Here is a 13400-nt window from a genome sequence, read left to right as displayed (position 1 = left end):
TCCCAAGAACGGGGAGATAAGTGTCCCTGGGATAAATGGTGAGCACTGCGCATGTGCCGTCACCAATCCATTTATTCTCTATGAAGCCGCCAAATAGTTTCAAGTAATGAATCTGGAAATGTTTGTGCACCATTTATTCCATAGTACGTCCGCATTCTCTGGATCACTTGGGGGAGTCCATGCGGTAGGACCCCCACCATCTCCTTGTTTTGTGAATAGGGTAACTTCCTGAGATGTGACTGGGTGGTGTTGTATGGCAAACAGCAGAATCCCCCTTTACAGTCAGTTTAACATATATGGTTTTATCCTTTTGAAAGGTTGCAAAATACATGTGATAAATGTGCACACAAGCACAGTGTGAATACAGTCTAAAGCCCTATTACACGTGATAAATGTGCACATGAGCGCAGTGTGAATGCAGTCTAAAGCCCCTATAACAGGGGGCGGCGGGGCTGGTAGCGCTCACTTGCTCATCGTTCCCTTGTCGCTGCCGGCGCTATTCCACGCGACGGCAGCTAGTGGGTAAGAGCAAGGAAGCTGCAGGGTGGCTGCCAGGTGGTCAGTTAATTGTCCGGGCAGCCCATAGAGGATAGCTGTCCTATTCCGCGGAGCGACGGCAGCATATTGCTGCTATCTTTATTGTTTATGTCGGCTGATGATAAGTCTTCTGTTACACCAGGTGATTATCGGATGATGATCGTTTGTGTAATAGGACTTTAAGGGTATGTCCACACGTACAGGATTGGCAGATTTGAAATTGCACATTCAAAGCAAATCAAATCTGGGCCATCAAATCTGCTGCAGATCTTGTGCGTTTGAATGTGCCGTAATAGCAAAAAGTTGTCAATGCTAGCCATTTCTTTGTAGAATTCGTCTACTAGGTCAGGGCTAAACAATGTCATTGTGCTATATTCCACCTATACAAAGTCACATAGTTACATGGTTACATAGTTAATACGGTTGAAAAAAGACACATGTCCATCAAGTTCAGCCAAGGAGGGGATGGATACAGGGAAGGGGGAGGGGTGATAGGTTCTATACATACAGGGAAGGGGGAGGGGTGATAGGTTCTATACATATGCATCTATATTATTTTGGTCTAAGAACTTGTCTAGCCCTGTTTTGAAGCCTCTACTTTTGTTGCTGTGACCAGATCCTGTGGTAGACTGTTCCACAGATTCACAGTTCTCATGGTAAAGAAGGCTTCGCGCCTTTTTCTCTCCAGGTGGAGGCAGTGCCCTCTTGTCTCTCCAGGCGGAGGCAGTGCCCTCTTGTCTCTCCAGGCGGAGGCAGTGCCCCCTTGTCTCTCCAGGCGGAGGCAGCGCCCCCTTGTCTCTCCAGGCGGAGGCAGCGCCCCCTTGTCTCTCCAGGTGGAGGCAGTGCCCCCTTGTCCTTTGAGGGGGTTTTACCTGGAACATCTTTTCCCCATATTTCTTGTAGGGGCCATTTAAATATATTTAAATATACCTATACAAAGTCACATGACACTTGCACCTATACAAAGTCACATGACACTTGCACCTATACAAAGTCACATGACACTTGCACCTATACAAAGTCACATGACACTTGCACCTATACAAAGTCATAATTTAAAGCTTTAACACTGGCATGAGCGGCAATGGTGGAGCCGCAATAGAAGAGAATGGCGACCAAAGGAGTTTGCAACTTTCCCCATTCACTTCTGCGGTTCAGGTGAGAAATCTTACATGACTGGATTAGCAAAGCTGCACCTTCAGACAACTTTAACCTGGTGGAAAAAAAACTAATACGGATGACACCAAATAAAAATGTGAGAGAACCAAAGACATATCTATCAACAGTCGAACAAACGGCTACAAAAGACACGGGGTTTATAAAAATGGGGGCTTCTACACACATTAGGGGGCATCCCAGCAAGACTTCAATGTCCTAATATTTATAATTCAAAAGTCATTACGTATGATGAGGAATTGTGGGAAAAGAACACTCAGATCATGTGATAAGTACAGCAGGCAGTACAGTGGGTGGAGACAGAACACTCTGTAGCCAATCAGATCATGTGATAAGTACAACAGGCAGTACAGTGGGTGGAGACAGAACACTATGTAGCCAATCAGATCATGTGATATGTACAGCAGGCAGTACAGTGGGTGGAGACAGAACACTATGTAGCCAATCAGATCATGTGATAAGTACAGCAGGCAGTACAGTGGGTGGAGACAGAACACTCTTTAGCCAATCAGATCATGTGATAAGTACAGCAGGCAGTACAGTGGGTGGAGACAGAATGCTTTTCCGTAACCTGCACACTAATATTGTTATAGCAATGAGGGCACAGGTAGACAAATAACAGGAGAGTGGCTTTTCAGCAGCACAGAGTATTTCAGGATATATAATATGGTGGAGGGGGGTATGAAAGCTTATTTATTGTGAGTGCAATATAAGTGCAATCCCCGCTGGATGAAACTAACCCTTTCTATTCACAAGTCGCTGCTACATAGAAAAATCTCTGCTCTCTCCACAGCCGCTGACCTTCACACTCCCGTCTTTTGTTTTGGACAATGCAGAACAATCACCCGCGCTGTATAATCTCCGACTGATAATTACGCTCTGCAACAAAACCCTTCACGTGCGACCACCTGCAGGAACCTGACAAAAAGCAAATACTATCGATCCCTACACGGGGAACAAGGCGGCAGCCTCAAGCACCTGCTCAGTACAGAGGGGCGACCAATAACAGCAAACAATGAGCATGCTCACACCCCTCCATACAGGACGGCTTACATACAGTCTTCTTGTATCTCCTATAATCCAGAATGCTGGACTATCAGACACTGGATGAATGGACAATCCTTGCACTGGATGCTCTAATGGCTTCTCACGTCTATCTACAGAACTTGCTGATGTTTCATCTTCCATTATTTCCTATTAGAGATGAGTGCAATGAAGCATGCTGATTACCGCTGTCTGAAGAAGCTGGATGCAGCCCTAGAGAGGCTGAGAAAACATGGATACAGCCTGTGGCTATAGCTGTATCCATGTGGAATCTGGCAGCATGCACCAACTTCTGATACATGTGAATAGGAAACCTGTCCTTTATCTTGCTGCAGATTTACAGTTTGCACCCGGCCACACCGGCCATGAATGTTATATTGTCAAGGGTCGGACTCCTAGATCTACTGTATAAAGGGGCCACAGTATTCGTACGAGCTCCTCAATGTGTATTTCTGTGTTTCCTTGGAGTAGTGGTGGTGCAATATGGGACAATGCTGCATGACTGCTAATAACACATCCACGTATGAGCAGAAGAGGAGGCTGCTACATGCTATACAAACAGCTGACTAGTGGGGATCCAAGCCCCCGCTGAGGGATCCCAAGAGTCAGAGCCCCCGCTGAGGGATCCCAAGAGTCAGAGCCCCCGCTGAGGGATCCCAAGAGTCAGAGCCCCCGCTGAGGGATCCCAAGAGTCAGAGCCCCCGCTGAGGGATCCCAAGAGTCAGTGCCCCCGCTGAGGGATCCCAAGAGTCAGAGCCCCCGCTGAGGGATCCGAAGAGTCAGAGCCCCCGCTGAGGGATCCCAAGAGTCAGAGCCCCCGCTGAGGGATCCCAAGAGTCAGAGCCCTCGCTGAGGGATCCCAAGAGTCAGAGCCCTCGCTGAGGGATCCCAAGAGTCAGAGCCCCCGCTGAGGGATCCCAAGAGTCAGAGCCCTCGCTGAGGGATCCCAAGAGTCAGAGCCCCCGCTGAGGGATCCCAAGAGTCAGAGCCCTCGCTGAGGGATCCCAAGAGTCAGAGCCCCCGCTGAGGGATCCCAAGAGTCAGAGCCCTCGCTGAGGGATCCCAAGAGCCAGAGCCCCCGCTGAGGGATCCCAAGAGTCAGAGCCCTCGCTGAGGGATCCCAAGAGTCAGAGCCCCCGCTGATGGATTCCAAGGGTCAGAGCCTGGGAAGTGAGCAGAGGGCAGGAGAAGTGTGGGAGCCTGGAGAGCAAATGTATGAAAAGTTTATTTAATTATTAGCATTGGCCGTGCATCTATATTACATGTAGCTATTACACATAGCGATGGGCGGCCGGCAGTTGATGATTTTAGGTCTGGACCTAAAGAAACAATCAGCCGATGATCATTTCATCGGCTAATCATTGTCTCTATTACGTGGAGCAATAATCGGCCAATTACTGTTCCGTGTAAGAGGGCGCTTATGATAAAGTATTCCTTAACTCTCCCCGTGCATGTGACAAGCAGCGGGACTGGCCTCGGAACCCCCAGTCAGCCAATCAGTGACTAAAAAGATCTCCCGCCCCAGTCACTGATTGGCTGATCAGCCAGTCCATCAGCTGGGTTATGACGTGTCAGCGCCGGAGATCCTGGAGCGGCACGGAGAGATCAGAGTTAATACCTTTGTTACTTTCCTCCTTGCCCCGCCTTTAAAAAAAAAAACCTGGTAGCCGGATTTCCCCTTTAAGACATAAAGCTGACGATCCGGTCGTCCTATTATCTGGCTTTGTCCCTTATTTTGGAGTCATGACAATTACCGATCTCCGGGGGGCTACGGAATCCTAATTTGTTTGAATAACGACGTGTCTGCGGACGGATTTACTGCTCGGCGCCTCAAACATTAGTGACCTGTCACCGGTTAAAAAATAATTATTTCAATAATTAGTCAGATCGCTAATTTCCAGCAGCAGACATCGATCGGCGAGACCTAGGTGAGACAAAGGTGCAAAAGCAGCCGTCATCTCACAAAACCCTCAAAGGAACGTCTCTCCTGCCAGACACACAATTCAAGGGCTGCGAGAAAATTCAATATCTGCCACCAAGGCAGTTTTAGCAAATCTTAAATATCCACTGACCTTCATAGGCCTGGTGCACAAGGTTAAAGAGTTGCTCGGCTTGCTTTTTCAGTTCAGGGTCCCTGTGCTTGTCAGGGTGGTATAACATGCACAGTCTGCGGTACGAAGCCTTCAGCTCCTCCTGGGTAGCCTGCAAGATAAAGAGAGGAACACAAATGAGCGACATCTGTGACCTTAAAGGGAATGTGACATCAGAAAATAGCGTTTTATGGTTAATATATTTTAAAAGAACTTTTGGTGACATTCTTTCTAATTTTCCATTTATATTATAAACTAATCCTGATATCTTGCAGTTCTCATTCTCACCACTGGGGCTAAAACTAAGCTGAGACTTCCTGTCCTGTCTGTGGTGATAAGAGGAGGCTGCTGTAAAGTGATCTGAACAGCATTGCAGCGTCATGTGACACCAGTAGGAGACAATAGCAGCTCCCTGAATGACGACTTCACATGTCAGAGAGCGCGCTCAGTAATGTCTCACATTCATCTCAAGGGGACAGTTTGTCTATTGTCTTCTATGTCCATGAGGCTTGCTGTAAAGCGTGTCACTAAATGCCGTTAAAAACAGCCCAAGCAAGATGGCCGCCCCCATAACAATGTACAAATAGTGAAATAAATTAAAAATTACAGGCAGAAATTTTGCGGGTGCGAGCGGCGTGAGCGGGCGGGCCGTCAGGGAGGCATGCTGAGGTTGCAGGTGCCCGGCAGAAAGGTGTGCGGTGGTGCCGGTAGCCTGTTGACCAATCTGTAATCCCGGGCACTTTCCTGATGCACATAAGAAAAGTGCCCGTGATTCCGATGCTCCCATAGACTTCTATGGGGGCGTCCGGGCCGGAATTCCGGACAAAAGTAGGACATGTCCTATTTTTTCCGGATCTATTTTCCGGAACGGACACCCTTCCGGAAAAATCCGGAAGGGTGTCCATGACTAATGACAGTCTATGCGTCCGGAAATCCGGGTGGTTTTTCTGGACGTGTGAAGGGGGCCTCTTCCACAGAGTACCCCTTTAACCATAGCCATAATATTTATCCACAACTAAGAAGGTACGTCAGCTCACCCCCTTAGTGTTGGTCTCTCAGCGTCCCAGGAAGGAGCACGTGGAGAATACTCGGACCGTGTCCCGGCAAAGTAATAAGAAAAAGGTGAAGATGGATCCCACAGCTCCGGTAAAATGTATTGGAACATAAATAAAAGTAACAAAGTGATTAAAATCACGCCACTTGATTTTAATCACTTTAATAAATTTAAATAAATTTTCTACGTTTTATCGGAGCTGTGGGATCCATCTCCACCCTTTTCATAATATTTATCATCTGGTTTGTACATTTTATTTCCAGAGACCACAGATGTTAGAAACATTGGTACAAAAAAAATCTGTAAAAATATCAAAAATTGGACAACCCAAACTACCTAAAAAAAAAAAAAGCAAATTTAAGGCAGCCATAGGACCAAGACCAAATGCTCATTCCATAATAGCCTACTGATCGAGATGTAGGGTTCCCCTTTCTGTGTTTTCAACCACAAATCAGGCCGTCCAGCAATCCCTTTAAGGCCACCAGGGATGATGCTTACGGTAAAAAAATACTCAATATTTCATAGTTTATATAGAACATCAGCAAAATCCTTGCAGATCGGTCTATCTAGGACACGGAGCTGAAGTACACAGCCAGGGTCACCGGGGAGCGATGTGGTCCAACTTCACAGTCCACTGCTCTACCAAGTAGGTCATCAAAGTCTATGCGACGGAGAGCCGGAGAAACATGGAGGCGGCCAGGTGCGAAGATCACGCGCCAAATACCTCTCACGCGATGATCATTATATTGGGGTCAAAAATATGCAAAAACACCAGTATAGAGTCCAAACCATTAAGCATAGCACAAACTCGCCAAACATTTAATGAATGTATCTGTAAAAACAAGTAAGTTGACTCTCCAGGCCAATAGACCTGCTGTAAAAAAAAAAAATCCACCATATAATAAGTATTAAACGCCCTCTAGGAATATAGCGCTGCCCCTGTTTACAGGTTGAATGTGGTACTGCATGTTTGCCCCATTCACTTCACTAAAGCTGCAATATATCTTTTCAGAGGTTGTGATATTTTTTACCTCAAAAAACTCCTACGCATTACACATTATCCACTCAAAACAAAGAGTTGCCTGTGTTATCCCAGACAGGATGGGTCCCTCCAGAGATGTAGACACTCTTTGTAGACCGAAAGACGAGGAGCCTGAACAAAAGTACCCACCGCCACTGATCTAAAAATTCTGCAAAGGGTAAAAATAATTGGGTTTTCTAAAATGATCGTAGCAAAAGATCATTAAGTTAGATGTCCCATCGGCTTCTATCGGTAATTATGGTACAACACTCAATTTTCACCTGAAAAAAGTAACACAAACACAGCAAATGTTGGTAAGATGTATGAGATGGATGGCAGTGGGACTGCATGAGCAGACTACACAAGGTTTGACTGTAGTCTGTTACCATGGAGACACAGGTCTGCATAGGAACAGTATACTAGATTTATTAGACTTGTTGCTTTATTTTTATTACGGATACATTACAATAATAATAATAATAATAAATCGATATAGAATTTGAATTTAAAACTATAATTGTTTGTAATTGTTTTTCGTAAATACAGGCAACAATCAAATTACCAACGAAAAATCGTTCATTGTTCATTTGGTGCCGAGACCAAAATCGTTGCTAATCGTTTACTAATCGTTTAGTGTAATTTCCCATCGTTCCTTCATTTGCCGGGATCAGATGGAGTAAACGATTGTAGTAACGACTATCGCTCTGTGCAATATGGTGAATGATTTCAGATAAGCGATAATTTAATTTGCGGTCATTTATCGTAAACGTTAAAAATTGCTTTGTCACACAATGTCCATCTATATGAGCACCGGCAGTTCACGGTCGCACATATTACCGCCATCATACAATAGCCCAACTCCCGAACCAATGCCCACACTTAGTGTCGTCAATTGTAAAAAACCCGATCGGTGAAGACCATGACGGCTGAGCCAGCCACCTCCCTGATCCATCCTCCTCTGTTATGTATCTTCTCCTGTACATGTAAGAGATCAATACAGTTAAAAGTCAGAATAAAGTGATACACAATATTAGCTACATCTCCGTATACACGAGGAGAATGGAGATGTGATCGGTGACTTATGGTTACTGCCAGCGTGGAGAGAAAGATCCTGATTCATGAGCCGACAGCCAGAGAGATGAGACAGCACTCAGGACTATAAATCCCTCACTCAAGTGGATTATAAACTATTATCTATGGAACAATTATACAAAAGGATAAGAACGCAAACCCCAATTACACATCAACAACTAAGAGAACCGCGCTCACTAACGGGTCACGGAGCGGGTGTGGGCGGGGCTGTGATGATTGACAGCTCCACTCTGGCTGTACGCTGCATCACTTACACATATACCAGATACTGAACAATGTGTGAAACTATAAAACTTCACTTTCAGGCTATGTTCACACAAGGTACAGACAACGGACATTGTGCATTGATTTCGATGCAGTTTTTGATGCAACAACGTCCGGAAATATTATTTCCACGACCGTACCAAACAACATTATATTGTGTGAACAACTGCTTTTGTTCAATACACTGCCTGGGCTGTTCTTAACAGCACTTAGTGACATGCTTTACAGCAAGCCTCATGGACATAGACAACAATAGATACTCTGTTCCCTTGCGATGAATGTGAAACATTACTGAGCGCGCTCTGTGACCTGTGAAGAGGTCATTCCACAGGAAGCTGATATTGTCTCCTCTATCTACTGGTGTCACATGACGCTGCAATGCTGTACAGATCACTTTACAGCAGCCTCCTCTTATCACCACAGACACAACAGGAAGTCTCAGCTTAGTTTTAGCCCTAGTGGCGAGAATGAGAACTGCAAGATATCAGGATTATTTTATAATAGACAGGAAAATGGAAAATTAGAAAAAGAAAATGTCACCAAAAATTCTCAAAAAAATATGTTTAACATAAAAACATAATTTATAAAATAAGTCATTGTCTGATGACTAAATACACCCTAAATATTGCAGTAGCCACTACTGCTTGTTCCTGGCATACAGGGAAGGGTGTGGGGGGTTCCCCTTTATGATATCCATATATCCCAACAGGCAAATAAGACAACAAATCCTACAAAGAGTGGGAAAAATTCCAGATCCTTCCTTCTTATTATGCTGGCATCTTATTCATGGCAAAAAGAGCGGCAGTAAGGGCTCAGAAAAAAAAAAAGGAAAATAAAATCATCATTTCCGTAGAGGAGAAGCCGGAGCTTCATTCAGCTTAACGTCTGCAGGGGAAGGAGCTTCACTTTAATATTTTATAAGGAAGATGTTCTGTGTAAGCGCGGTACGTATCCCAGCAGTGGCGGGTAACAGGGGCGCCTGCCGGGTGATAGGAGGGAATGGGAATCAAATCGGGAAGGGTGATTTTTTCCAAATCCACTGGTCTCAGAAAGTTACAGATTTGCACTTTACTTCTAATTATAAATCTCAAGTCTTCCTATACTTATCAGCTGATGTATGTCCTGCAGGAAGTGGTGTATTCTCTCCAGTCTGGTACAGTGCTCTCTTCTTCCACCTCTGTCCATGTCAGGAACTGTCCAGAGCTGGAGAGGTTTTCGAAGGGGATTTGCTGCTGCTCTGGACAGTTCCGGACATGGACAGAGGTGGCAGCAGAGAGCACTGTGTCAGACTGGAAAGAATACACCACTTCCTGCAGGACATACAGCAGCTGATAAAAACTGGAAAACTTGTGATTTTTAAACAGAAGTAAATTACAAATCTATATAACTTTCTGACACCTGTTGATTTGAAGGAAAAAGAACCGCTCTAGTATCTCTGCAGGATTGGAGACAGCTGGCCTCCTGACCGCTCTCTTAGATGCGGTGGACAATGCTGAGAAGGAAGGGCTCCTCTTTATCATCACTAGGCTGTTGATGGGTTGTATGACAGCAGGGGGTGCCCTGGATCCAAAATCCTAAGCAGCATATTAGGCCTTGCCGGAACCATATGGTTCTGTGTTATAGAAGTATTACAATGTGTTACAGCAGGGAGCGCCACGTGTTTAACTCTCCTACCGGGACCAACAGAGAGGAATGAAAGCTGAAAAAGTTTCTGAAAAAGTGAATAAATTTTTAAAAAAGTAGCTTTTCCCTTAAAGTCGGTTATTTTTATGAAAACAGAATTGTTCTTGTTATTCCTGTCTGTGTAATGAGCCAAAGTATAAAATAATCATGTTATTTATTCCGTGCAGCGAACGTTCAGAAACAACTCCGACAGGTTTCTTCTGTCCGTTCTTACAAGGAATCTGACAGATCCAAACTGCAACTCATAACTCATATATATCCTGTCTGTGCTTCCAGAATGTTCCCGACTCCTTAAGTGCAGCGACCTAAAATGTCTCCTCACTCCCCCTCCTATCACTGTTTCAGGCTCAGCTACCTGAAGAAAAACATGCGGGAAGCAGCGCACAACACTTCCCATAGACTTGGAGACCACTGCAGGGTGGAGGGTGAAAAGCACTGCCTCTCTCTGCTGCTTTGTGCTGAAAACACAAAAATTCTCCCCTCCCTTCTGAGACACCTGATGTAAACAAGTCCCTGGTAGGCTGTATCTGCAACATTGTAGCTTCTTTGTAAAGCTATGCTGGGAGGGTTAATCTGAGGTCAAGTTGCTAATGAACTCGCTGTGATTAATACTCCCAGCATATAGAGAGGCTCCAATGTTTCAGATACTGCCTGCCAGGGACTTATTTACATCATCTGTCTCAGAAGAGAGGGGGGAGACAGAGAGAAAAGCTCACACAGATTTTTGTGTCTTCAGTAGAAAGCAGCAGCTGAGAACTGGGGGAAGGAGACTGAATAGACAACAAGAAGCATGGAAGGAATTTTTAGTCTCACCCTGGGCTGCGACATATCAAAAGTTATGTTTAATCAGAATACCCCTTTAATATTACTAAATAATTTTAAACATTTTGTCCATATTGAGCCCATAAAACAAACAAACAAAATCTCTGCCCATCAGTACAAGTTTGCACGGCACTAAAATTTTTAGTGGCTTTTATAGTTCCGTAGCGCAGAACGTGTGCCAATATCCCGCTGGCACGTCAGATGGACGGATTCTATCGCCACACATGGCAGATAATGATGGTTTCTAGATTGTCCCAAGTACCGCAGGTCACAGTGCTTATAGTGGCTGGAGCCCCCGGCACCTTACCAGCACCTATAGGATTGTAGCGGCCGTGCTATAAGCCGTATACCTCCCCATCTCCGCCCGGCTTTGTGTCAACACCGACACGACATATTACTGTCTGTAAAACCAAAATGTCTCTTATCTCGCCTGGAATCAAGTTACTCATCTTAACTCCATAACCCTTACGACTCTGTGCATCGGAAAGCAGAGGGAATTTATGGCGGAATAAACTGCGGGAGCGGCCGGCGGAGCGCGCTGCTTGTGCTCGGAGAACTAGCCGGCTTTATCTGACCTTTTTTTTATTTGCCAATATAAGTATTTATGTTTCAATTTATTTTTGAACTATTGATACTGATGAGAGTCCAGTCCGGTGTCAACACAGTCATAAGAGCGGCAGGTTTCGTACAGAGACTTGATATTGCTTACTTAAGCCAATAAGAGACCGGGCTGGCGTTATGGCGGTAGTACATTCCGGGCGACGGCAGATGGTTGGCCCTGTACTGAGTTCCTCACCGCGATGCGTCGGCTGAAAAATTGAGAACTTTTTACTTTGCAATGACTGTGCGGAGTAAAATCTTTTTACTAGTTTTACAAGTAACAACGGATGCGGTAGTAATAAGAGATGAGTGAACCTACAGTAAGTATGACTTTTTCTGGTAGGTGGAGAAGCCGGATGAAACCCTTGGGAGTCCTGGAACTCATGGATACAGCCTATAGCCTATGGACGTAACCACATTTTCCAGGACTCTCTAGGGCGGTATCCAACTTTTACAGCCACCAGTAATAAAATGACGAATATTCAGGTTTGGACCAAACTTTTGGCCACTTCGCTGAACATTACTCATAGGCTAGTCCACGTTTTCCAGGACTTCCTAGAGCTGCATCCGACTTCTCCACATCAGGTTTAGAGCAACATTGTTGAACGCGAACATTCAGCAAGTTTTTATAAAAGTATTGTATTGTCCCCCAAAAGTTATACAAATCACCAATATACACTTATTACGGGAAATGCTTATTAAGGGCTTTTCCCTGCACTTACTACTGCATCAAGGCTTCACTTCCTGGATAACATGGTGATGTCACTTCCTGGATAACATGGTGATGTCACCTCCTGGATAACATGGTGATGTCACTTCCTGGATAATATGGCGATGTCACTTCCTGGATAACATGGTGATGTCACTTCCCGGATAACATGGTGATGTCACTTCCTGGATAACATGGTGATGTCACTTCCTGGATAACATGGTGATGTCACCTCCTGGATAACATGGTGATGTCACTTCCTGGATAACATGGTGATGTCACTTCCTGGATAACATGGTGATGTCACCTCCTGGATAACATGGTGATGTCACCTCCTGGATAACATGGTGATGTCACCTCCTGGATAACATGGTGATGTCACCTCCTGGATAACACGGTGATGTCAAGAGGCGACTCCCAGAGCAGTGCGGGCTATGGCTGCTGGAGAGGATGATGGCAGGGGGACACTAAGCATCCCCCTGCCATCCTCCTCTCCAGCCATAGCCCGCACAGCTCTGGGAGTCGACTCTTGACATCGCCATGCTATCCAGGAATGGAGAGAATACATCACTTCCGGCAGGGCATACAGCAGCTGATAAGTACTGTAAGACCTGAGATTTTTTTTTTTTTTTTTTTAAAGACAACCCCTTTAAGTTTCCTGCCGATGTGACGTGAATGGAGTAGGGTTTGTTCCAATCCAAATAATCCCATTAGCTTTTATGCACCTCAGATAGACCTCACCCCATATAACGTCCACGGTCGCTCATTTACAGACGGCAAGGGGAGATCTGATACATGTAAAAGTACTTTAGAAAGTTGCAGAACTTTTCATTATACAATTATTAAGCATCATTAAACCTAAAGCCGGAGGGTGGGGGTCCTTAAAGGGATTGTGGTCCCATCGGCCGCCGCTCGTCTCAGCCTCAATTCCCGCTCAATTAGCGTTACACACCGATACCTGTCACATTATTTCCAGGGCGCAGATCATGTCATTAAGCGGCGGTGTAGCGGTGAGCGTTAATACGGTAAGTCGGCTATTTATTTATTATTTGTGTCACAGCTGGTTAACTGCGGAAATAAGTCCTGCAGAAAGCGGCTTCCCTAGTCTCCACGACATTAAATATAGTCCAGGAAGAAACGCCTTTGATGCCGCTCGTATATTCTGCCCCTCGTGCCAGCGAGAGAGGAAATCAAAGTCCTCGCTCCAATTTTCTTAGTAGGAAAAATAAATAAAAAGCTGAATTCTCGGACGGATTTTTTTAGGTTTGTAGTCGCCGGAGTGGAGGATGGCGACTGTTACCCGGAGTA

At 45.2% G+C, this 13400-nt stretch overlaps 1 protein-coding gene across 1 annotated transcript in view; it reads right to left on the bottom strand.

The window, feature by feature from the left end:
- DNAJC11 (DnaJ heat shock protein family (Hsp40) member C11) overlaps positions 1-13400 on the bottom strand; it is a 104736-nt gene that overhangs the window by 73632 nt on the left and 17704 nt on the right. Inside the window, exon 3 of the mRNA XM_069948129.1 lies at positions 4830-4959. Within this exon, the coding sequence (XP_069804230.1) occupies positions 4830-4959 (130 nt within the window). The remainder of the gene's footprint in view (positions 1-4829; positions 4960-13400) is intronic.

This window comes from Dendropsophus ebraccatus, chromosome 12 (assembly GCF_027789765.1).
Source record: "Dendropsophus ebraccatus isolate aDenEbr1 chromosome 12, aDenEbr1.pat, whole genome shotgun sequence".
In the NCBI taxonomy this organism is placed as follows: Eukaryota; Metazoa; Chordata; class Amphibia; order Anura; family Hylidae; genus Dendropsophus; species Dendropsophus ebraccatus.
Note: the sequence above shows the minus strand (reverse complement) of the source record. Positions and strands in the feature narration are given on the sequence as shown.